At 43.9% G+C, this 26968-nt stretch overlaps 1 protein-coding gene across 1 annotated transcript; it reads left to right on the top strand.

Annotated features, from left to right (window-relative positions):
- Positions 1-646: 646 nt before the first annotated feature.
- Positions 647-18294, top strand: LOC139388796 (claudin-3-like). The gene is made up of 2 exons (XM_071135716.1): positions 647-1716; positions 17399-18294. The coding sequence occupies exons 1-2, from the start codon at positions 1229-1231 to the stop codon at positions 18054-18056; spliced, it is 1146 nt and encodes a 381-aa protein (XP_070991817.1). The 5' UTR covers positions 647-1228; the 3' UTR covers positions 18057-18294.
- Positions 18295-26968: the final 8674 nt, after the last annotated feature.

The following is a 26968-nucleotide window of genomic DNA, read 5'->3' as shown; positions in this document are numbered from 1 at the left end:
ATAACAAGCCCTGCCTCCCTTCTAGAAGTTTACCTATCAACCACATAACAAGCCCTGTCTCCCTTCCAGCAGGTTACCTATCAACCACATAACAAGCCCTGCCTCCCTTCCATCAGGTTATGAACCACATAACAAGCCCTGCCTCCCTTCCAGCAGGTTATCAACCACATAACAAGCCCTGCCTCCCTTCTAGAAGGTTACCTATCAACCACATAACAAGCCCTGCCTCCCTTCCAGCAGGTTACCTATCAACCACATAACAAGCCCTGCCTCCCTTCTAGAAGGTTACCTATCAACCACATAACAAGCCCTGCCTCTGCTACTTATTACCTATTAACACCAATAAAAACCACAGAGGACAGTGCTACTATGGGCTAAAGGCTAACCCATAAATGCTACTCCCTTTTACGAGGAAACCACACACACACACACACACACACACACACACACACACACACACACACACACCCACACACACACACACACACACACACACACACACACACCCTCGCTGTAAAAATGGCCGGTGTCCAGGCCACACCTGATTGGCTGGCCCTGGCGTATGATGTCATGGCTTCAGTGGGTCTGACCATGCTGCAATAAAATATATAAAGATAAGAGTGAACAACATCTCAACTGCAGAGAAAACGGGATATCTGTACCTGAGAAAATGCACACAGAGATACACACACAGAGAACGCACTGTGAGAAGCTTTGATTCCTGGATACGTAGACAAGGGAGAGGTGATCTGCTAGAGGACTGAAGGAGAAAAGAAGATAAGGAGAGAAGAAGAGAGGAGAGAAGAAGAGAAGGAGAGATGAAGACAGGAGAGAAGAAGAGAGTGTGTGAGGGGTGAAAGAATGTGAGAAATAGTTACAACCAAGACGTGTGAGGGAGAAATAAAAGGAAGAAGTTGGAGATACATAAGACCAAGAAAAATAAGGAAATAATGAGGGAGGGAGTGAGAGTCTGAGATAGTGAAAGACAAGAGCAAAATAAAGAGACTGTGAAAGAGTCAGAGCTGAAAAGTGAGCGTCTGAGATAGTGAAAGACAAGAGCAAAATAAAGAGACTATGAAAGAGTCACAGCTGAAAAGTGAGGGTCTGAGAGAAGAGTAAGGAAAGCGATCAAGACGTCTGCGGAGTGAGTGACTGAGAACAAAGGCAAGTGAGAGAAAGAGGAGTGCCACCCTAATCCTCAGTGGGACTCAGCCGGTAGTGTGGTGCGATGGTGTCGTTTGCTCTGGAGCTAGTGGGTGTGATCCTGTCAGTGCTGGGCTGGATACTGAGCATAGTGAGCTGTGCTCTGCCCATGTGGAGGGTCACAGCTTTCATCGGAGCCAACATCGTCACAGCCCAGGTCTACTGGGAAGGGTTATGGATGAGCTGTGTGTTCCAGAGCACGGGACAGATGCAGTGTAAGGTCTACGACTCCATGCTGGCCTTACCTCAGGACCTGCAGGCTGCCAGGGCTCTTACCGTGGTCACCATCATCCTGGGGGTCATAGCTCTCCTCGTGGCTACCATTGGGGCTAAGTGCACCAACTGCATCGAGGAGGAGGGGGTGAAGGCCAAGGTGATGGTGTCTGCCGGAGTGGCCTTTATCCTGGCTTCGCTGACCCAGATAGTGCCTGTGTCCTGGTCGGCTCACACCATCATCCAGGTGTTCTACAACCCCATCATCCCCTCAGCACAGAAGATGGAGATCGGGGCGGCGCTGTACTTGGGCTGGGCCGCAGCCGCGCTGCTGCTGGTGGGGGGGGCTATCCTCTGCTGCAGCTGCCCTCCCCAGGAGGACAAACCCATTACGAGGTACTCAATCCCCCCCCAGAGCCGGATGGTGTATTCCGCAACTCCACGGTCTGCAGCCCCCAGCTCGTACAACAGGAGAGACTACGTGTGAGAAAGGGGCGGCGGGGGGTTGGTATTTGTGGGATTCTTATGTTAGAATATAAGGGATTGTTTCAACAGTTTGTTTAAATATACCAGGAGAATGGGCAAATTCTTTAACTCCTTCTTCCCTTCATGGAAAGGGAGATGTCTTGAGCTAAGTTTGAGCCAAGTTTACTCTTATTCCTCTGAGACCGAAAAAAAAAGCCCTTATACACTAATCAAAACAAAATTGTTTGTTGTTTTATACTGTCTGGTTTACTTTCAGTTGTCATGGACTCAGTTGTCAGGGACTCAGTTGTCATGGACTCAGTTGTCATGGACTCAGTTGCCAGGGGCTCTATTGTTTATTTTAAGTGTTGTTCTGTCCATGAGCTGTTCTTGTCTATTGATGTTCTGTATTATGTCATGTTTTGTGTGGACTTCAGGAAGAGTCGCTGCTTCAGCCAGAGCTATGGGGATCCTAATAAAATACAAAATACTCATCATAACTGAGCACTACTATAGGCCACAATGATCTTATTAACCAGAGTTATTGTAGACTTGCAATATACTGTATCTTGTCAATACAGGTGATTAAATAATAGATAATGTGATTTAAAAAAATGTCCCGGCTTGCTGGACCACAACCAACTTGACCGAAAGCCAGCGGTGTAATTAAATAAAAAATACTTTAAAGTACTACTTAAGAAGTTTTTTGGGGTATCTGTACTTAACTTTACTATTTATATTTTTTACAACTTTTAATTTTACTTCACTACATTCCTAAAGAAAATGATGTACTTTTTACTCTATACATTTTCCCTGACACCCAAAAAAACCTAATTTTGAATGCTTAGCAGGACAGAAATGATCCAATTCCGCACTTATCAAGAGAACATCTCTGGACATCTCTACTGCTTCTGATCTGGCGACTCACTTAACAAAAATGCTTTGTTTCTGAATGATGTCTGAGTGTTGGATATGCCCCCGGCTATCTGTAAATTTAAAAAACACGAACAATTGTGCCATCTGGTTTGCTTATTAATGTGAAATTATTTTAGCTTTTACTTTTACTTTTGATACTTAAGAATATTTTAAACCAAATACTTTTAGACTTTTACTCAAGTAGTATTTTACTTGGTGACTTTCACTTTTACTTTAGTCATTTTCTATTATGGTATCTTTACTTTTACTCAAGTATGACAATTGGGTACATTTTCCACCACTGCCTAAAGCTGAACTAAATGTTTTTAAATTTTGGGGAACTTTTTTAGTGTGCTATTCTTATTTTGAATGGTTTGAATCACTCCATATGTGTATGTTTCCAAATGTTATGTGAAATATGTCAAACAAAAGTTTTAGGCTTCGTACTGTTGTCAGAAGAAGAGGTAGGACGGCACACAGCCGGTATTGCATTTGAACTGTTGTCTAAAAACCGTCGAGGGAGGAAGAGAAAGGGGAAATTGATTATGCATCAGTGTCCAATCCGGTCAACAGACGTTTCAACAATGATATGTACAGTAAGACTAGGACAATATATACATATATTTTATAAGATACGTAAACAACAAAAATAGACTGCAGGGTTGCCGGGGCAACCAAACAGTCAGGTCAACAAGGTGGCACAGTAGCAGTAAACTACAGAATACAAAGAGCATTGACAGCAGTGACATTGTGATGTTTGAGAGTAGGGGAGGAGGGAGACTTCATGGTCATATAAAATGTTATAGCTTATCTTCTCACCATAGAGTGAACCTGTATATAAAAAAAAACTACTCAGATGGAGTTTGGACTTTGATATCATATCTGTTTTTGTTGTTGCAGTATGTCATCCATTTACTGACAGACAATCTGGGATCTTTTGAAATGAATAAGCTTTCCATGGGACGTGTAACTCCTGTACTGTAAATGATTGACCTCTGTTTGCCTGGAAATATTGTGTTTACAGTTTGATGATTCATACAAAACAGGTTATATAATAAAAGTGTTTTACTCAGTTCAGTAAAATATGTGTTTTTTGCATTATTTTTAAATGTAATATATGACGCTTTAATGTTCCACAATAATAAAATAGCTCAAATGAATAGGAAGTATTTCAACATGTCAGCTGGATGTGGAAGTACAGTCTCTTTCACCTGTATGTTTAGTTTTACTGATTGTGAAATAGAGCGAGCTGCGGTAAAAGGTCATGTGTGTGTGTGTGTGTGTGTGTGTGTGTGTGTGTGTGTGTGTGTGTGTGTGTGTGTGTGTGTGTGTGTGTGTGTGTGTGTGTGTGTGTGTGTTTCTGAGTGAGGTAAAGACTTGACAGGAAGGATCTACCATTCAGAGTAAACAACAGTCATAGGAGGAAAGGCTGCAGAGAAGCCAAGTAAACTCTTTCCCAGAGTTTCAGTTCCACCCATGTGTGACAGAGAGAAGACATTCACATTTAAATTACAGCATGTGACATTTCAGGCAAATACCATTTGTATGACATATTGGTGGGTGAGGTGGGGTTAGACAAGAGGGTGAGGTGGGTTTAGAGAAGAGGGTGAGGTGGGGTTAGGGAAGAGGGTGAAGTGGGTTTAGAGAAGAGAGTGAGGTGGTGTTAGAGAAGAGGGTGAGGTGGGGTTAGAGAAGAGGGTGAGGTGGGATTAGAGAAGAGGGTGAGGTGGGGTTAGAGAAGAGGGTGAGGTGGGGTTAGACAAGAGAAATGCACATACAAGGACATTTTGATGATCTATTTACTTACCTATTCTATCACTGTCATGCATTGTGTTTTTTCTGACAGCATATCTAAACAGTTTCGGTGGAAAGCAGACTACCATACCCGTCATTGGTTCAATAACCATGGTGGTGCGTTTACACACAATAGATAGGAAGAATATACCATAAAAAGTGGAAGTGTGAGGAAAGAATTCATGCAGATCACACAGACACACACACATACGCACACAAGCACGGACAATCACAGTGACTCAGCTGGTCTGGCTGGCTCAGGGATAGAGACAGGCTGGCAAAGATACTGACTGAATGGCTGACTGGCTGACTGACTGACTGACTGGTTGATTGACTACGGCTGCTTCCCTATTTGAATAGTTAAATAGTTCCTTATGGTCTGACCTGAGAGGTGTGGAGGCACATGGTTTAGTGGAGAGGCCTGGAGAGGTGAATATTAACACCACTAAACTACTTCACTTCACCAATCAGGTAGTCATTGAAAAAATAAGTTGTTTTCCATAACCTGGATAGGTAGGGGCACAGCACACCTAAGGTTGGAAAGGTATTAAGTTACAAGTTACACATTTAACATTTTAACATTAACAAAGTCTCTGCTGCCTACTGTTCCGACCGTGCATTGGTCCTGCATCTGTCCTACATTCCACTGCTCAGCAGCACGATGGCTGACGGAATGAAACTGGCCCTGCTCCTGTTCATGCTGAACAATGGGACCCTTAATGTCCTTCCAGGGGGCAGCAGCTCAAAACATTGGGCAAGATTGCGTGTGAGGTCCTCTATGATGAACTTGGCCTTGTCCCTTGCCTGTTTATCATAGAGGCCCTGAAGCGCCCTGCACTACAGCCTGCAGAGCTTGGATCCGAGGTTCACAGTCCGCCTGAGGATTCCCTTATTAGCCACTGACAGCCCCCCGTACCAGTTCAGGAAACAGAAGGGCAGCACATTCTGTATTGCCGGTGTAGTAGTTTAAGAGTATCCTGGTGTTGACATTCAGTTGTCTCAGTCTGGTGTAGTAGTTGGACAGTATCGTGGTGTTGATAGTCAGTTGTCTCAGTCTGATGTAGTAGTTGGACAGTATCCTGATGTTGATAGTCAGTTGTCTCAGTCTGGTGTAGTAGTTGGACAGTATCCTGGTGTTGACATATAGTTTTCGCAGTCTGCGCAGAAGGTTTAGTCATTGTTGGCATGTTTTGTTGATGTTCTGATTGTTGCCATTAAAAGAGTGTCCCTGTCGCCATCCATGGTCAATTTAGGAAGAGGATGATTTTAGCTAGCTAGCTAGCCACCGGAGGACAACGACACAATGAGATGCAACAATTTTAAAAAATTCTGTCGATGATGTTTGGATTCTGATGTGATGTGATTGGCAAAGCTAATTGTTCTATCTGTGTGATTGGTGTGCACCAAATCCAAACTAGCTTCCCTTGACACTTTTTTATGGTGCGCCAGGACCAATCACAGCTGAGCTCACCCAGTTAAGCTCAACGCTGGTTGGCTATTATTTTATAGAGCAATTTATCAAGGGAGGCCAAATGCTCACTTGCTTCCCTTGCTTACAATGCTACGGGCGGTAACAATGTCATACTCTTTTTGACCAGACACCACCAGATAGATAAGCTACACATACTGAGACAGAGGAGCATTGTTTATTTCGCTCTGATACTTTCTCCGGTGAGATGCCTTCAACCTCTTGCAAATTGAAGGACATTTGTGAAACAAGGAGCGACCAAAGCTACATTATTTTTTGTATGTTTTTTCTTTGTTTTCTTGGTAGTTTTTGGGGGGGAAGCACGGCCAGGCTGCCCTTGGCACCCATGAATATGCACCACTGGACACTGGAAGATGTTTCTGAGTAACAGAGTGAGGGCTTTGCCTAGGTGCTTTGTTTAGTTTTTTTGTGGGACTGAAAAACATTTCTGGAACGTAAAATAATATTATTAACCGGTTCCCTTGCATTTAAAATAATGGTTCTGTTCTCGAACACTATTGATCACGTTCATTCCTGGTTCTGATTCTGTTCCTCTTTTTTACGACACATCCACACTTTTCATTGTAGTTGGACAAAATCCAATATAATGTTTGTTTTTTAACAACAACAACAATAAATACATGTAAAATGTAATTATATCGCCATGATACTTATTTTCAAGCATAATTTGCAAAGAAATTCATTAAAAATCCTACAATGTGATTTTCTGATTTTTTTTTCTCATTTTGTCTGTCATAGTTGAAGTGTACCTATGATGAAAATTACAGGCCTCTCTCATCTTTTTAAGTGGGAGAACTTGCACAATTGGTGGCTGACTAAATACTTTTTTGCCGCATTGTAGTTTGTAATTGACTAAAGTAAAAGTAGCCCTCGTAATAAACTACTCAAGTAAGAGTAAAAAAATATTAGATCGGAAAACTACTTAAGCACTAGTTAGAATTGTAGTTTGGTCATTTTTTACACCTGATGGTAAACTGTGAGAGAACAAAAATGACAACTTACTGTAATTGATTTGACATTAATTTAATTATTTAACCTTTTACTGCAGTGGGCTAAATCAGGGTCACAAAGAGTGTTTCTAGGAAGCCTTAAACAAATATACTTTGAAACTAAAGTATACACCTCACACACATGGTTATGGGCTTCCAAAAAAGAAGACACTTGTACCATGCCAGATATAGAGTTACATTTTAATTAGTTTGCATTGCAATATTACACTTTATATAGAGCACAGAAGACATAAATATAACAAAACTGTTTAATTAAGATAGAAACACTGGATTTTCAGCGTGTTTATTTAATTAATATAGATTCATTATGAAGAATATTAATAACATTTGCCGTGTCTTTGGCTATGCTGGATTAAGTGATATGACATGTTATTCTATAAAATCCTTTCTCTGTAATTAATATTACCTGATTGAGCTAATCATGTAAATCTAATTAACTAGAAAGCCGGGGAACCACGAAAGAGTGTTTATAGAGCTGTTATCTTCCGAATAAACTTTTAAAGACCTAGTAATATTTTACATAAATAGCAGTCAATATTAATCGTCACCTTATTTCAGTCTCATCTGAAAGTTGTAAATTCTTTGTTATCTTCACAAACCCTGGCTAACAAGTTGAATCAGCAATACAAAATTGGGTTTAATTATTTATTTACTAAATACCTAACTAATCACATAGAATTACATATACACAGAATGCAAATTATGTCATACAGAAAATGTCCCTGGTGGCCGACATGACGGCTGGTTACACAAAGGAAAGGTGGTTGGGTTTGAGTGAAAGAGCGGGAAGACTTGAGGAACAAAGGGGAAAAGCTGTTCTATCGTAAATACAGATGTTATGAATTCTAAATTACCGCCCATTTGGAAAAGTAAAATGCAATAAATATTTACTCTGAGCTGAGCTTTGGTAGGTTGGTCGTAGATGCTGGTCGTGTTGGCCAACAGAGATCTTCCTGTCCTCGGAAGAATGTCTCTGGTGGTAAATTGGATACGTATCTTCGTTGTGTGTTAGACTGGGTACGTCGTCCGTCCTTTCCTAGCCCATGTCTACAGCTGCTGTTGCTAACTCAACGGCTAGGAGGTATCACATCTGTAGTCTCTACTTTCCGGCTACCCAGATAAAGCACAAAATAAACTACAGTTAGTGCTAAATACAGCTGCTAGTATCCTGACTAGAACACAAACATGTGATCATATTACTCCAGTGCTAGCCTCCCTACACTGGCTTCCTGTAAAGGCAAGGGCTGATTTCAAGGTTTTACTGCTAACCTACAAAGCATTACATGGGCTTGCTCCTACCTATCTCTCTGATTTGGTCCTGCCGTACATACCTACACGTACGCTACGGTCACAAGACGCAGGCCTCCTAATTGTCCCTAGAATTTCTAAGCAAACAGCTGGAGGCAGGGCTTTCTCCTACAGAGCTCCATTTTTATGGAATGGTCTGCCTACCCATGTGAGAGACGCCAACTCGGTCTCAACCTTTAAGTCTTTACTGAAGACTCAGCTCTTCAGTGGGTCATATGATTGAGTGTAGTCTGGCCCATGACCATGCTGGTCATTTATGAACATTTGAACATCTTGGCCATGTTCTGTTACAATCTCCACCCGGCACAGCCAGAAGAGGACTGGCCACCCCACATAGCCTGCTTCCTCTCTAGGTTTCTTCCTAGGTTTTGGCCTTTCTAGGGAGTTTTTCCTAGCCACCGTGCTTCTACACCTGCATGGCTTGCTGTTTGGGGTTTTAGGCTGGGTTTCTGTACAGCACTTGGAGATATCAGCTGATGTACGAAGGGCTATATAAATCGATTTGATTTGGTGAATAAGAGTTCAACGTTCATACCACGCTGAGGTTGGCTTTGTTCTGTAGTTGACATGTTAGTCCTTTTTAACGTATGGACTGTCGTCCTATCGACCTCGGAACAGAAGGTTACATTTTCGTCAAGGGCTTATATAGTGGAGGGAGAGAAGGGTGTGTTTCATAGTTTATGACCAATGTCTCTTCACAGGGGCGGGCCACTGATTGAGCAGAGCTCTAACCTTATGAAAACCCAATTCTCTCATTTGGAAGCTAAAATTACATTTAATATTTTCACAAATAGTTTCATATTCAAACATTTAAATTGCACAACAAATCCATGTGAATCTGATAACTACAATGTGTAGACTTCCCAGATACAGTTTATGTCGTCCTGTCATCAGTCATAATGTCTCAGATGACAACTGAACTGACATCATATTCATTTAGTACCAACGCATATTTTCAACTGGTTCTATTACTGAAATATGGTTCCTTTCCCCCCACTTGTTTGATGTTCCCAGACTCTCTATGTTTAACAAAGGCTATTCAAGAGTCCTTCAGTAGGGTCAAGAGAGAGAGGGGAGAAAGGTATTTATGGGTGGGGTCATAAACCTTACCCACAGGCCGACGTCATGACACATTCCACCCATGAGGCCACTAGGTCATTTTACTACGGCTAGCAGCCCAGCACCATCTTGCAGATGTCTTCGAGCACAGGGGTGTAATCATTACGCCGATTCTGTTGCAAAATGTTTAGTCTGTTGCAGAACGTTTTGCAACAGAAACCGTTTACTACAAACGGAAAACGCAAACAAGAGTTTCTATTGGACAAATTCACTGTTTTGTAATGTTTACTCTGTTTTCTTCCATTTTGTTCTTAAACTGTAAATGGTTTCTGTAATGAACACACCCCAGGTAGTCGCCAATGAAGACTGACATCAAACAAAGTCCATATGCTGTAAAGTTAGTTTTATTCAAAGTTGACTTAATATCTATCAATGTGCTCAATTTCATAAAAAGGTAAATGGCCACAAGGAAAAATGATGGTACCTATAAGTATTTAAAACATTTTTTTTTTTAAGAGTTCGATTCAAATTATTAATTATCTTTTTAATGAGAATTAATTCTCATTAATTCTTAATTTTAATTATTAATTCTCAGTAATGAATTTAATCTTGCTCATTGACAATGTTTTTCATGTCCATGCTCAGCCTGTCACGTTCTGACCTTTATTTCCTTTGTTTTGTATTTATTTAGTATGGTCAGGGCGTGAGTTGGGTGGGCAGTCTATGTTTGTTTTTCTATGTTTTGGGGAATTTCTATGTTTCGGCCTAGTATGGTTCTCAATCAGAGGCAGGTGTCATTAGTTGTCTCTGATTGAGAATCATACTTAGGTAGCCTGGGTTGCACTGTTTGTTTGTGGGTGATTGTCTATGTTGATGGCTTGTTTCAGCGCAGCTCGCATTAGCGTCACGGTTGTTATTTTGTTTACTGTTTTTGTATAGTGTTCAGGTTTTTCTTTATTAAAATTCATGATGAACACATATCACGCTGCATTTTGGTCCTCCGATCCTTCTCGCCTCTCCTCTTTAGATGAAGAGGCGGACGACCGTGACACAGCCATAATGCAATTTACATTCAGCCTAGCCCCTTTATCAGTGTGAATGCTATTGAAGCCATGCAATTAGTTACAGTGCCTTCGGGAAGTATTCAAACGCCTTGACTACTTCCACAACTTGTTACGTTACACTCTGATTCTAAAATGTATTAAGTATTTGCTATGAGACTCGAAATTGAGCTCAGGTAAATCCTGTTTCCATTGATCATCCTTGAGATGTTTCTACAACTTGATTGGAGTCCACCTAAGGTAAATTAAATGGATTGTACCTGGTTTGGAAAGACACACATCTGTCTATATAAGGTCCCACAGTTGACAGTGCATGTCAGAGCAAAAACCAAGCCATGAGGTCAAAGGAATTGACTGTAGAGGGGGGACTGTGGGGGGGGGGGTTCTAGAATGGTTGAGGGACAGCTTTTGGGGAACTGTGGGAGGATCTTGGAGGGTTCAGGTGTCACGGGCGTCGTAAGAAGTGGACCAAGGGGCAGCGTGGTGAGCATACATATTCCTTTTTATTAGAATGTCGCCAACAAAAACAAACAATACAAAACAACGCTTAGGGCTATGATGCCTCTAACAAAGTGAACTACCCAAACTGAAAGGAGGGCAAAAGGGCTACCTAAGTATGATTCCCAATCAGAGACAACGATAGACAGCTGTCCCTGATTGAGAACCATACCCAGCCAAAACATAGAAATAAAGAAACATAGAAAACAATAGAATGCCCACCCCACATCACACCCTGACCTAACCAAATAGAGAAATAAAACAGCTCTCTAAGGTCAGGGCGTGACAGTACGGACTCAGGCCGCAAGACGTGAACCTATAGGGGAGGGTCTGGGTGGGCATCTATCCGCGGTGGCAGCTCTGGTGAGGGACGTAGACCCGGCTCCACCAATGGCTCACCCCAATTTGGTGGCGCCTCTGGTGCGGGGACCCTCGTCGCCGACCCCGGACTGGGGACCCTCGTTGCGGGCCCCGAACTGGGGACCCACGTTGCAAGCCCCGGACTGGGCACCCTCATTGCGGGCCCCGGACTGGGCACCCTTGCTGGAGGCTCCGGACTGGAGACCGTCGCTGGAGGCTCCGGACTGGAGGCTGTCGTTGGAGGCTTCGTGCCATGACTCCTCACTGGAGGCTTCATGCCATGGATCATCACTGGAGGCTTCGTTCTGGGCGCAGGCACAGGACTCACCGTGGAGGCGAACTGGAGGTCTCGAGCTTGGAGCCTGCACAACCCGTCCTGGCTGGATGGTTATCTTCGCCCTGCAAATACGGGGCGCTGGCACAGGACGCACTGGGCTGTGCAGACGTACCGGAGACAAAGTGTGCAGAGCCGGCGCAGGATATCCTGGGCCGAAGAGACTCACTGGAGACCAGGCGCGCTGAGCCGGCACCAACCTTCCTGTCTGGATGCTCACCCTAGCCCGGCAGATGCGGGGAGCTGGGATGTAGCGCACCAAGCTGTGAACGTGCACTCGAGACACTGTGCGCTCCACCGCATAACACGGTGCCTGACCAGTACAATGCTCGCCACGGTAAGCACGGGGAGTTGGCTCAGGTCTCCAACCTGGTGGTGGGTAGTTCTGTCACGGGCGTCGTAAGAAGTTGACCAAGGTGCAGCGTGGTGAGCGTACATATTCCTTTTTATTAGAATGTCGCCAACAAAAACAATAAACAATACAAAACGACCGTGAAGCTTAACCTGTCTAGCACTGAACCCCGTTCCGCTAGCGGAACCCCTCGCCAACAGCCAATGAAATTGCAGGGCGCCAAATATAAATCAACAGAAATCTCATAAATCTAATTTCTCAAACATACAAGTATTGGGCACCATTTTAAAGATAAAATTCTCGTTAATCCAGCCACAGTGTCTGATATCAACAATGCTTTACAGTTAAAGCTCCACAAACGATTATGTTAGGTCACCACCAACTCAAAGAAAAACCCAGCCATTTTTCCAGCCAAAGAGAGGAGTCACAAAAAGCACAAATAGAGAAAAAATTCATCACTAACCTTTGATGATCTTCATCAGATGACACTCATAAGACTTCATGTTACACAATACATGTATGTTTTGTTCGGTAAAGTTCATATTTATATACCAAAATCTTATTTAACATTGGCGTGTTATGTTCATTAGTGATATTGTGATATTGTAGAGAGCCACATGAATTCACAGAAATACTCATTATAAATGTTGATGAAAATTCAAGTGTTATGCATGGAACTTTAGATACACTTTTCCTTAACTTCTTAGGGCTGCAGGGGCAGTATTGAGTAGCTTGAATGAAAGGTGCCCAGAGTAAACTGCCTGCTCCTCAGTCCCAGTTGCTAATATATGCATGGGATGAAGGGATGAAGGGCCTTGGTCAGGGAGGTGTCCAAGAACCCGATGGTCACTCTGACAGAGCTCTAAAGTTCCCCTGTGGAGATGGGAGAAACTTCCAGAAGGAAAACCATCTTTGCAGCACTCCGCCAATCAGGCCCTTATGGTCGAGTGGCCAGACGGAAGTCACTCCTTAGTAAAAGGCACATGACATCCCGCTTAGAGATTTCTAAAAGGCACCTAAAGACTCTCAGACCATGAGAAACAAGATTCTCTAGTCTAAATGCCAAGAGTCACGTCTGGAGGAAACCTGGCACCATCCCTACATTAAAGCATGGTGGTGGCAGCATCATGCTGTGGGGATGTTTTTCAACGGCAGGGACTGAGAGACTAGTCAGCATCGAGGTAAAGATGAACGGAGCAACAGGACAACGACCCTAAGCAAACAGCCAAGACAATACAGGAATGGCTTCGGGACAAGTCTGTGAATGTCCTTGAGTAGCCCAGACAGAGCTCGGACTTGAACACGATTGAACATCTCTGGAGAGACCTGAAAATAGCTATGCTGCGATGCTCCCCATCCAACCTGACAGAGCTTGAGAGGATCTGCAGAGAAGAATGTGAGAAACTCCCCAAATACAGGTGTGCCAAGCTTGTAGCGTCATACCCAAGAAGACTAGAGGCTGTAATCGCTGCCAAAGGTGCTTCAACAAAGTACTGAGTAAAGCGTCTGAATACTTATGTAAATTATATGTTTCAGTTTAAATTTGTAATAAATTAGGGGAAAAAAATGTAACTGTTTTTTCTTCGTCATTATGGGATATTGTGTGTAGATTAATGAGGGAAAAAAATAAATTTTATAAATTTTAGAATAAGGCTGTAACGTAACAAATGTGTAAAAGGTCAAGGGGTCTGAATACTTTCCGAAGGGCACTGTAGAACAATGTGGGTTCAAGTTAACGTATTTAGCAAAGATACGTCTACATTTTGTCATTTTGTTTCTGTAAGCCATTTAACAAACTATAACAGAATAACATTGGAATTGGAATTGATTCCAAGGCAATACATAGAAGACCGTAAATACACAACCTGAAGCAACCACATATTTCACCATGGAGCACGTTCTGATTGGCCAGTGAGGGGCCATGGATCACGTTCTGATTGGCCAGTGAGGGGCCATGCCTCAACAGAATGTTGTGGAAATTCAGTACTGAAAGAGACTTGGTCATTTCTTCAAACAATCATCTTTATTTAATATCGATTCATTATTGCAATAATGAAGCCGTCAATCCAACAGTCTTGACTGTCGGACCGAGTGCTTGAATCATACAGAGAATACCGGGTCTTTATATAACAAACCTAAAAAATGCTTCAACCTTGGCTGGCTTCACCCTTCCCATGCAGACTAAGGGCCATCATAAGCCACTCTGGGTTCATCTCCTGGTCACCTGCCTCTGGTGTTATTATTAACCCCACCTTGTCTTAGTTTCCCAGAGATCAGGACAATTAGGAAAACTGAGGCCTCTGTTCTGCTCCTCCAGGCTCTAAACATACATCATATCTTGTCTATGGAATGCAGGCTCAATCAGACCGGAGACATATGTCGGGCTAATTGAGGTAGTATGTACATGTACACTACCAGTTCAAAAGTTTGGGGTCACTTAGAAATGTCCTCGTTTTTGAAAGAAAAGCACATTTTTTGTCTGTTAAAATAACATCAAATTGATCAGAAATACAGTGTAGACATTGTTAATGTTGTAAATGACTATTGTAGCTGGAAACGGCAGATTTTTAATGGAATATCTACATAGGCGTACAGAGGCCCATTATCAGCAACCATCACTCCTGTGTTCCAATGGCACGTTGTGTTAGCTAATCCAAGTTTATAATTTTAAAAGGCTAATTGATCATTAGAAAAACCTTTTGCAATTATGTTAGCACAGCTGAAAACGGTTGTTCTAATTAAAGAAGCAATAAAACTGGCCTTCTTTAGACTAGTTGAGTTTCTGAAGCATCAGCATTTGGGTTTACTTTTATTGGCCAGTCTGAGATATGGCTTTGTCTTTACACATGAAAACACCATCACAACATGTGACAGGCCTTCATTCACCATCCTTAACACAATACAAATACATACCCGCTTTAATTCAACGCTATTCATCTGCTTTAGTGCTTCACTGACTGCTAAGGCCAAAACAGCAAATTGAGTTAACTGAACATTAGTTATTGACAGTTATGACAGAAAACAACTGACTTTATTCTACAAAGGTGTGAGTGAAATTTTTCATGGTATTTCTAATGTGTCACTCGGTATATGGAGGAAGCTGTAGACTGTGAGTTCGTAACCGATACTGAGATGAGTACACGGTTTGTATGCTAAGGGTGTCTGGGTTCTCTCTCTCTCTCTCTCTCTCTCTCTGTCTCTCTCTCTCTCTCTCTCTCTCTCTCCCCCTCTCTCTCTCTCTCTGGTCATGTTTACTCACAGGGCAGTTTTTCAGGTTTTCAGGGATCTGGGAACGTTTTCCCGAATAATCATTCTGTTATAGGAACTGACACAGAAACCTGCTGGCTGTGGAAGGCCATGTCACCATGTGGAAGCAGGAAGTAGGCCAACATAATAAATAGTAAGGTGGCTCAACAATTCTGACAGCAACGTCAACCTTTTTCCATATTTGTCTTTTATGAATAAATTCTAATTCACATAGAAACAAACAAAGGTAGAATTATACAAATGAATAATTATCATTAGAGTCAAGGAGCCAAGAAACTACTGTGAGAAATCACTATCATAAAATGTAATCGTGTACGTTGCTACACAGTAGGTGTGTGTGTGTGTGTGACTGAGGGCTCTATTTTTTTGGCTGGCGCTAAGGAGGCGTAAATGTCAAACACGTTATTTAGCAATTTTGTCAGGTTAAAACTGGGGCATTTTCCAGCCCCATATGCCAGATTTGGTTTTTGACCTGTGGCAATATTTGAAGTGTGTCCTTAAAAACATGAGCAAAAGTGACAATTTCAAGCAGCACTAATGGGAAGTTTTAAGACCCACAAAAATAAGCTCTTAATGGTAACGCAGTTGATAATGGCATGGATTTTGAGAACGGAAGCGCAGCCTATCGAGCCATGAAGCACAGTTCCCATGGAAGGAGAGATGTGCCATTTCTGCATGTAAATCTTAATTGGTTTATCCCAATTTTGTTAAATGTGATTAAAATAGAAACATAGAACATAGAACATAGAACATAGAAACAGCAAAAATGATTTGACACACCCCCAAACCTATAATGCTTTAATGCGCTAAAATGTACTGTTGTGCTAGGTTTGTTAAAAAAGAGCCCTGAGTGTATCTGCCCAGCCTGATCACTAGAAATAGACTTTGATTTCAGGAAAGGTCCTAAGAACAGCGATATATGCCTTCCTTGGCGCTCACACGTTTGTTTTAAATGATGGCCCAGCACTGAGCGCAAACTCACATTTTGAAGGGAAACGACGAGATCTCGTTGATCTGCCTTGGTGTGTGTGTTTGTTTCTATGTGAAGTCATAAAGCCTATAGGTAACCACAGTAAAGCCTATAGGTAGTCACAGTAAAGCTTATAGGTAGTCACAGTAAAGCGTATAGGTAGTCACAGTGAAGCTTATAGGTAGTCACAGTAAAGCTTATAGGTAGCCACATGCCCAACCACTCAGTGAGGACAACAGACTCTGTAGAACGTATCACTATGAGCTACTGTTACCCTCTCTGGCTTACCTACAGGGAGGGGATGAGAAGGGGGTGTGTGTGTGTGTGTGTGTGTGTGTGTGTGTGTGTGTGTGTGTGTGTGTGTGTGTGTGTGTGTGTATGGGGGGGAGATTGACTGGCCTAATGTTTGTTGTCAAATCAACCAAATTAGGATAACACCAGCTGTACCAGCCATTACCTCTAAGGTACAGAGTACATCCAGTCAGAGGACATGATTTAGCGCACTTGTTTCTAACATCTAGAGGGTATTTGTTCTTCAGAAAGGCATGAAAGTAGAGAGCAGGTAAGGAAGGCCTGGGTAATTGTCAATGCGCTGTCTGTCCCTATGTTACTGGAACAAATAGTCAAGAGGGAGTCAGATTACAGGTGAAACTCTCCCCTCTGGCTCCCTCCCTCCTCTCATCTCTCCTTCCTCTTCTCCCTTCTCCTCCTCCTCTATGGGCAGGTGTTGTTTTTGTGAAGAGCATTCAGCAACCTGTTCTGCCACCCTGTGACATCATCACCAGGGGACTCCTCCCTCCATCCTTACCTGCCTCCACTAGACTATAAAAGATCTCAGTTTCCGTGGCAGCATCACTTAGCTACATCACACCCGCCACACACACAGAGAGAGAGAGAGAAGGGAGTGGTCATACACAGGGCCATCAACAGGAAGAAAACAGAACACAAAGAACCTAGGACAAAGTGCTGGACTGAATCCTCTGTTCATTCTTTGTGCTGAATTCTGGAATCTCAGGAGGTTCTAGAATTCCTTAATTTAGTCATATCCTAATTTCTCCAGGTAGATTAGGTGTATAAGAGAGACGCCCCCAGGAAGCCAGCATGTCGATGGGCATGGAGATTGTGGGCATCGCCCTGGGAGTCATAGGATTCATCCTGGGCATCGTGGTCTGTGCTTTGCCCTTGTGGAAGGTTACAGCCTTCATCGGAGCCAACATCATTACAGCTCAGACCATCTGGGAAGGGTTATGGATGAACTGTGTGACCCAGAGCACGGGACAGATGCAGTGTAAGATCTATGACTCCATGCTGGCCTTACCTCAGGACCTTCAGGCTGCCAGAGCCATGACTGTCATCGCCATTGTCCTGGGGATTCTAGGGGTGATGGTCTCCATCGTCGGAGCCAAGTGCACCAACTGCATCGATGACGAATCCTCCAAAGCTAAAGTCATGATCATCTCCGGAATCTTCTTCATCCTGGCCGGTATCCTCGTCCTCATCCCTGTCTCCTGGTCGGCCAACACCATCATCCGAGACTTCTACAACCCCCTTTTGATCGAGGCCCAGAGGAGGGAGCTGGGAGCATCACTCTACATCGGCTGGGGGTCGGCGGCCCTGCTCCTTATTGGAGGAGCCATGCTGTGCTGCTCCTGCCCCCCCAGGGAGGAGAAGAGGTACAAGCCCCCCCGCATGGCCTACTCCGCCCCTCGCAGCGTGAGTGGGGGCGCAGCGGGATACGACAAGAAAGACTACGTCTGAGAGGGACTATTTCACCTGCATGATTGAACGGAGGGGAGAAAAGATAGAGGGCGAGAAGAAGAGTGATAGAGGAGTAGACAGACAGACAGACAGACAGACAGACAGACAGACAGACAGACAGACAGACAGACAGACAGACAGACAGACAGACAGACAGACAGACAGACAGACAGACATATAGACAGATAGATAGATAGATAGATAGATAGATAGATAGATAGATAGATAGATAGATAGATAGATAGACAGATAGATAGATAGATAGATAGATGGAGACAACTCCTACTGAAAAGACTCCGATATGAAGGGATGTGTGTTTTAATGTTACTGCTTAGCTTTTCCGCTGCTTGGGTGTCTCTGTTCAGCGTCATTGTTCAGCTTCATATAGGCTTGTGAAGTTTGGTCAAGGCCGTCAGACCCAGATGCTGTACATACAATCCCAAAGGGGTAGGTTGACTACTGGTAATGACTGGTTTTATTAAATAGTTTCAATTCTAGTTGTTATTCACTCTTTTCAAACTTCAGACGATAAACCAAAGCCCTTTTGTTTCAGCAAACTGTACAGTTGAAGGGTCTTGGTTTTTAAGTACTTGGGAGAACTGCTTCAGTTACACAGCATGCGGGCTCATATTTCTACTGCAGTATGGAGGTCCCTATTGCGTGTGTAGTTTACTGTTGGCGAGGTGGGATTTTCTTTCACTGAAACGTTCAGTTAAAAGTTTCACTGTGTCTCATTAACACAGACCAGGAAGGACCAGCACTGTTTTTACGTAGATTACACATGCGTGCGTGCATCTTTTGCATGTATTTGGTTGTGAGAGATTCTGCCTCAGGTCATGATATCATAGATTCCTTCCTTTTCACAGTTCCACTCTATTTAGGCATTTCTCTGTGTGCGTTTGTGTGTGGTGAAATAATATTTGTTTAGTAAAAAAATAAATACAAATAATTAATAGCTTTTTAATGCTGAAAATGCTTTTTGTCAGATTTTTGTCTTGTAAATAGTAAGACATGTGTAGTGTCATTTGTAAAAGAATGAGACTATGTATAGACTAATTATAGTTAGGAGAGTGATGGTAAAGCAGGACCATTGTCTGAGGTGACGTATGGAGTCAGTCAGTCTCCTGTTTAACAAAGCAACTGTAAGAACTGTTTGGTGAGCAGGGAGTAGTACTGTGTGTGTGTGTGTGTGTGTGTGTGTGTGTGTGTGTGTGTGTGTGTGTGTGTGTGTGTGTGTGTGTGTGTGTGTGTGTGTGTGTGTGTGTGTGTGTGTGTGTGTGTGTGTGTGTGTGTGTGTGTGTGTGTGTGTGGATTTGTACATAAAGGGTGAGAGACTACCTAATAAAAGGCATGTGTGTCTAAGGTCTTCATTTTCAACTGCAGGCAAGCAGTCAGGTTTACCTAGAAACACCCATGTAACCACAATGGACAGCTTCAGTTGTTTATTTGAAAGAAGTCAGCCATTTTAGTTTTTTTTATGTAAAATACAATGACTAGTTTCAATACTTATTGTTTGATGGAATGTGTATCTTGTAAATTGTCTTTATATACGTATATGTTAAGACAACAATGCTTGAATGATGTCGTGTTTTACAATGGTCTGCTTGTCTCTGCATATTCAGCTGTCCTTTACTATGCTTCAATAAATGTGAAAATGTATTCCCTGTTGTCCTTTTGCAGTTTTTTTCCTTCATGGTAAGTACCTCCAACCTCTAGCTCTTCCTGGTAGAGGTAACTATCTATACTTAGTCTATACATAGTCTTATTCCTTCACAGGCAGGTAGCCTTGTGGGTAGGAGCGTTGGGCTAGTAATGGATCGAATCCCTGAGCTGACAAGGTAAAAATCTGTCGTTCTGCCCCTGAACAAGGCAGTTAACCCACTATTCCTAAGCCCTTATTGTAAATAAAAATGTGTTCTTAACTGACTTGCCTAGTTAAATAAAGGTTAAATAAAAATATATATATATATATAATGTGGAAGACACATTACAGTTGTACAACTGAAATGTGTCTTCTGCATGTTTCTCTCTCTACTAACACTATGGGGAAGTGATACTGCTTGTTCAGAGTCTCTGTATTGTGTTTCTATGATTATTTGTCAGTAGATCTTCCCCTGGTACTGCTGATGGCACAACACCTGAATAAACAGTTCCCAAATTAACATATTAACACAATTGAAAACACTGATCTGATAATGTTACGGTGAGAGGAAAAATGAGTTGGTTGGCATCTGAAATGACACCCTATCCCTTGTATACAGGTTAACTTCCAAAATAAAGGAAAGACCAACATAAAGTGTCTTCGTAGGGCGTTGGGCACTATTAAGCCGTCAGAAAAGCTGCAATGTGCCTTGGCAGTGATTCTACAAGTGTCTGGATTTCTATTGCAGGAATGCAATACCACTCTTCCACTGCCAGAGTGCAAAGAAACTTGGCGTGATCATGTCATTCTCTACAAACATCAAAGCAGTGACTCCCTCGTGCAGGTTCATACTCTACAACATCCGTAAAGTACCACTTTTCCTCACACAGGAAGCAGCAAAGGTCCTAATCCAGGCACTTGATATCTCCCGTCTGGACTACTGTTGGCTGGGCTCCGCGCTTGTGCCATCGAACCCCTGTAACTCACTCAGAACGCCGCAACCTTCCCAAGTTCTCCCATGTCACCCCGCTCCTCCGTATACTCCACTGGCTTCCAGTCATAGCTCACATCCACTACAAGACCATAGTGCTTACCTAATGGAGCAGTAAGACGAACTGCCAGTCCCCACCTTCAGGCTATGCTCAAACCCTACATCCCAACCCAAGCACTCAGTTCTGCCAGCTCCGGTCTCCTGGACGTCCCGCCCCTACGGGAAGTCAGCTCCCGCTCTTTTCCAACTAGCACTTTGGCTGATAACTTCTTTATTGAGGAGAAATGTACTTACTATGACTTTGATATGTTGTTATCCCACCTAGCTATCTGAAGATTAATGCACTGTAAGTAGCTCTGGATGAGAGCTAAATGACTCAAATACATGAAATGAGATATCCCATCATTTGATGTTTTGTTGATGGTGGTAGAAAATGCAATTTCAGGCAACGCCCCCACTTGGAAGCTAGCATTAGCTAGCATTGGCATTCTCAGGCATTGACTGGGAGGGTTAGCTAGTTAGCTTTGTAGCACCACAGATAGCAAATATCCTAATGTTTCCATAAAGATGTTGCCACCGTATCTGTCTTTTGTCATTGATCTTCTGTTTCTAACAACATTGCCATTTCAAGCATTGATCTTTGATACAACCTGTATGGATAACGACCATTATTAGATACAGTCTAATATGCTAACTAGCTAACCCACCCAGTCAAAGTCTATGAGAATGCTAATGCCAACGAAGGTCGGCTTCCGAGTGCTTATACTACATGAAAACATACGTTGACATTTTTTAAAATCATTTCCTTCAACATAGAATTTTTTAAATGCATTAACGCTGGCAAAGACTTAATACAAATGCTTTTAGCAATGTCATTGTATTTCCAGACACTACAGTGTCATTTAGACTAAACAGTCGTTAGTTTCTGTCCAAAATGACTGGGTTTATCACGACTTTTGGGCACCACTATTGCGTCGATGGTAGAGAGCGGCTCGAGAACGTTCATAAGAGTGGCATGACACGACCGAGTGATGGATGTACGAGTGCAACCTATGAGTACAACACATTTCTGAGAATGTAATTTCTGGGAATTCTTCAAAGCTGCTGGGGTGTTCTTATCAATGTCCATTATTTGGGCCATACAATTCATTAAACTATAACCTTCTCTGTCACATTTCCTAAAGGCCCTAGACTGGTCAATAAGGACACCATAAAGCCTTGGTTATAACGATGTCAATTCAAACAAGGCAGAGCAGAGAGCTCACTTCATCATTGAACATGACATTTCTAATCTCCTAAACAAAGATGGGCTTCCTCTATCTCACCTCAACCCACCCTAGCACCCAGTGTGTCAGAAATAATCAATATTCTAAGTAAGCATTATCAGTCCTAACACCCACCCAAGCATACTGTGACTTTTTACTGATTGGTTCTACTCTGTCTTTAAAACACCTACATGTACAACCACACACAGCCCCGAGCGCTGCCCTACCAGTACAGCTTTTGGATTTTCAAATCCAAACAATGTCAAGTCTTAACCCCCCAGGAAAGAAAATATATATTTGAGAGAGCCAATCAAAGCTCAGCCCCTTTCTGCACGAATACTGCAACGGACTCCTGTCCAGACCAGTGTGTCACAGTTCTCCCTCACTGTACACCACCTGTCACGACAGCTTGCATGCACACACACGCACACACACACACACACACACACACACACACAAACATACACACAAACACACACACACAAACATACACACACAAACATACACACACACACAAACATACACACATACACACTTAGTGAGGTCTCTCAACTTCTTGCCCTCCACTCTAATCATCAAATTGTAACATCTTGAGTTTCCTTGGTCCTAGTTACCTGATGTCTGCAGCCGTCCTCACTACTGTTACCATGGGAACATTGCTCCAGGGAAGCAACACACCCATGTCTCACCTAAAGAGGCAGGAAGGGAGATTCTGCTCTCTCAACTGGTGTTAGAGAACACAAGGATTCACACTAGTTGTAATTAATGTCAACCGATGCATTTCAAATTCAAACTCCATACAGATGCTCTGTACCTTCACATTGCATTCAATACCTTTCATTTTACTGTAACCTCAAACTGGCTTGTGTACATTTAAAAAAATACAAAATAAAATAAGGATTATACAAATGCTCTCGTCATCACAATCCTCAAGCAGCTGACTTTAAACAGTTGGAATATGAGGCTGACATTCAGACAGGCGGACAGTCGGACAGACAGACCATGTCAGCCCGATCCTGATTTTCTGGTCTGTCCAACCCAAACATTTTGTATTTCTATTGTTATATTTACAGGGAACTAACAGTGAGGTATGACAACATACAGGGAACTAACAGTGAGGTATGACAACATACAGGGAACTAACAGTGAGGTATGACAACATACAGGGAACTAACAGTGAGGTATGACAACATACAGGGAACTAACAGTGAGGTATGACAACATACAGGGAACTAACAGTGAGGTATGACAACATACAGGGAACTAACAGTGAGGTATGACAACATACAGGGAACTAACAGTGAGGTATGACAACATACAGGGAACTAACAGTGAGGTATGACAACATACAGGGAACTAACAGTGAGGTATGACAACATACAGGGAACTAACAGTGAGGTATGACAACATACAGGGAACTAACAGTGAGGTATGACAACATACAGGGAACTAACAGTGAGGTATGACAACATACAGGGAACTAACAGTGAGGTATGACAGGAGGACAGCAGGAGGAGGAAGAAGAGATGGAGTGTTTGTAAATGATGAGAAACTGAATTATGGCTGGCCGGCAACATTGCCATGTGGCCGATTTTCACACAATCTGAAGAACAGAGAGCAAAGTCCAACAGGCATCTGATAGGGACGCCTATTTAATCATCCTCAAGGATCCCCATCCACAGCAGGTTATTAAAGATGCTTTAACCCCTATAGAGGAAATATTGGTTGTTTGTGTGAGAGAGATAATAACTCCCATTGGATTATCTGATCCTGACAACTCAACTGACTCCGCTAGCAGGCTGTAAATATCTGGACTATATGAGATGATCATCAGGTGTGGTTGAAGGGCATAGCAGTGTTACAAACTCTACGTCCCAAATAGCACCCTATTCCCTTCACAGTGGCGATAGGGGGCAGACACACACACACACACACAACCCTGGATGTACCATTGGACAAGATAACAGATGTTTGAAAGAAAACTCAGGGACTCCCTCTCTCACGGACAGTTTTATGGACAAGGGATTTCGAGATGACTGTTAATCTACTCCTGGTTTTACTTAATCTTCATAAAACCGATCCACAGTTTCAAGCAAAATGTCAACCCTGGTCAGGTTTTTTTTGGCATTTTGGTGTTAAACGGTGGGCCATGTTGTTTCTGCATCACTTTAGGGAAGACTCTACAATGTTACATTATGCAGGACGTCCTCTAGAATAGATGAAGGGCCTTGGCATCACACACAATTTGGACTACATTTCAGGGTTGGGGTCATTTCAGAGTTGGGGTCATTTCAGGGTTGGGGTCATTTCAGGGTTGGAGTCATTTCAGGGTTGGAGTCATTTCATAGTAATTTGTCGTTTGAAAAGTCTCATTTAATAATTGAAAAAATAGCATCTACTTTCAGTGACTTAAACTGAAACATATAAACTATTTATTCAAAAAACAATTTATTGAATTGACCCCAACACTGCTGTAAATGTGCTGTAATGTGCTCCAAACTTATCTAGCTAGGATGGACGCTATGCTTCCCCTGTCCTTCAGAACACGTGGCCTGGTGTGACCCTATGTAAATACTATGGCCTCAAAGTGAGCAGAGCCTCATCCCACCCCCACAGTTACACTGACGCATTGCCTCATCCCATCTCCGCAGTGCCCCATCCCACCTCCACAGTCAGACTGACGCAGTGCCCCATCCCACCTCCACAGTCAGACTGACGCAGTGCCCCATCCCACCTCCACAGTCAGACTGACGCAGTGCCCCATCCCACCTCCACAGTCAGACTGACGCAGTGCCCCATCCCACCTCCACAGTAACAGTGACACATCCCACCTCCACAGTAACAGTGCCCCATCCCACCTCCACAGTAACAGTAACAGTGCCCCATCCCACCTCCACAGTAACAGTGATGCAGTGCCCCATCCCACCTCCACAGTGACAGTGACACAGTGCCCCATCCCACCTCCACAGTAACAGTAACAGTGCCACATCCCACCTCCACAGTAACAGTGCCCCATCCCACCTCCACAGTAACAGTAACAGTGCCACATCCCACCTCCACAGTAACAGTGCCCCATCCCACCTCCATAATTACAGTGACACATCCCACCTCCACAGTAACAGTGCCCCCTCCAACCTCCTCAGTAACGTTGCCCCATCCCACCTCCACAGTCAGACTGACGCAGTGCCCCATCCCACCTCCACAGTCAGACTGAAACAGTGCCCCATCCCACCTCTACAGTAACAGTGAGACAGTGCCTCATCCCACCGCCACAGTAACACTAACGCAGTGCCCTCCACAGTAACAGTAACAGTGTCCCATCCCACCTCCACAGTAACAGTGCCCCATCACACCTCCACAGTAACAGTGTACCATCCCACCTCCACCTCCACAGTAACAGTGATGCAGTGCCCCATCCCACCTCCACAGTAACAGTGATGCAGTGCCCCATCCCACCTCCACAGTAACAGTGATGCAAGGCCCCATCCCACCTCCACCTCCACAGTAACAGTGCCCCATCCCACCTCCACCTCCACAGTAACAGTGCCCCATCCCAACTCTACAGTAACAGTGCCCCATCCCACCTCCACAGTAACAGTGCCCCATCCCACCTCTACAGTAACAGTAACAGTGCCCCATCCCACCTCCACAGTAACAGTGCCCCATCCCAACTCTACAGTAACAGTAACAGTGCCCCATCCCACCTCCACCTCCACAGTAACAGTGCCCCATCCCACCTCTACAGTAACAGTAACAGTGCCCCATCCCACCTCCACAGTAACAGTAACAGTGCCCCATCCCACCTCCACAGTAACAGTGCCTCATCCCACCTCCACAGTAACAGTAACAGTGCCCCATCCCACCTCCACAGTAACAGTAACAGTGCCCCATCCCACCTCCAGAGTAACAGTAACAGTGCCTCATCCCACCTCCACAGTAGCAGTGTCCCATCCCACCTCCACAGTAACAGTAACAGTGCCCCATCCCACCTCCACAGTAACAGTAACAGTGCCCCATCCCACCTCCACAGTAACAGTGCCCCATCCCACCTCCACAGTAACAGTAGCAGTGCCCCATCCCACCTCCGCAGTAACATTGCCTTATCCCACCTTCACAGTAACAGTAACAGTGCCCCATCCCACCTCCACAGTAACATTGCTTTATCCCACCTCCACCTCCACAGTAACAGTGTCCCATCCCACCTCCACAGTAACAGTGACACATCCCACCTCCACAGTAACAGTAACAGTGCCCCATCCCACCTCCACAGTAACATTGCCCCATCCCACCTCCACAGTAACAGTAACAGTGCCCCATCCCACCTCCACAGTAACAGTGCCCCATCACACCTCCACAGTAACAGTGTACCATCCCACCTCCACCTCCACAGTAACAGTGATGCAGTGCCCCATCCCACCTCCACAGTAACAGTGATGCAGTGCCCCATCCCACCTCCACAGTAACAGTGATGCAAGGCCCCATCCCACCTCCACCTCCACAGTAACAGTGCCCCATCCCACCTCCACCTCCACAGTAACAGTGCCCCATCCCAACTCTACAGTAACAGTGCCCCATCCCACCTCCACAGTAACAGTGCCCCATCCCACCTCTACAGTAACAGTAACAGTGCCCCATCCCACCTCCACAGTAACAGTGCCCCATCCCAACTCTACAGTAACAGTAACAGTGCCCCATCCCACCTCCACCTCCACAGTAACAGTGCCCCATCCCACCTCTACAGTAACAGTAACAGTGCCCCATCCCACCTCCACAGTAACAGTAACAGTGCCCCATCCCACCTCCACAGTAACAGTGCCTCATCCCACCTCCACAGTAACAGTAACAGTGCCCCATCCCACCTCCACAGTAACAGTAACAGTGCCCCATCCCACCTCCAGAGTAACAGTAACAGTGCCTCATCCCACCTCCACAGTAGCAGTGTCCCATCCCACCTCCACAGTAACAGTAACAGTGCCCCATCCCACCTCCACAGTAACAGTAACAGTGCCCCATC

This window comes from Oncorhynchus clarkii, chromosome 29 (assembly GCF_045791955.1).
Source record: "Oncorhynchus clarkii lewisi isolate Uvic-CL-2024 chromosome 29, UVic_Ocla_1.0, whole genome shotgun sequence".
Taxonomy (NCBI): Eukaryota; Metazoa; Chordata; class Actinopteri; order Salmoniformes; family Salmonidae; genus Oncorhynchus; species Oncorhynchus clarkii.
Note: the sequence above shows the minus strand (reverse complement) of the source record. Positions and strands in the feature narration are given on the sequence as shown.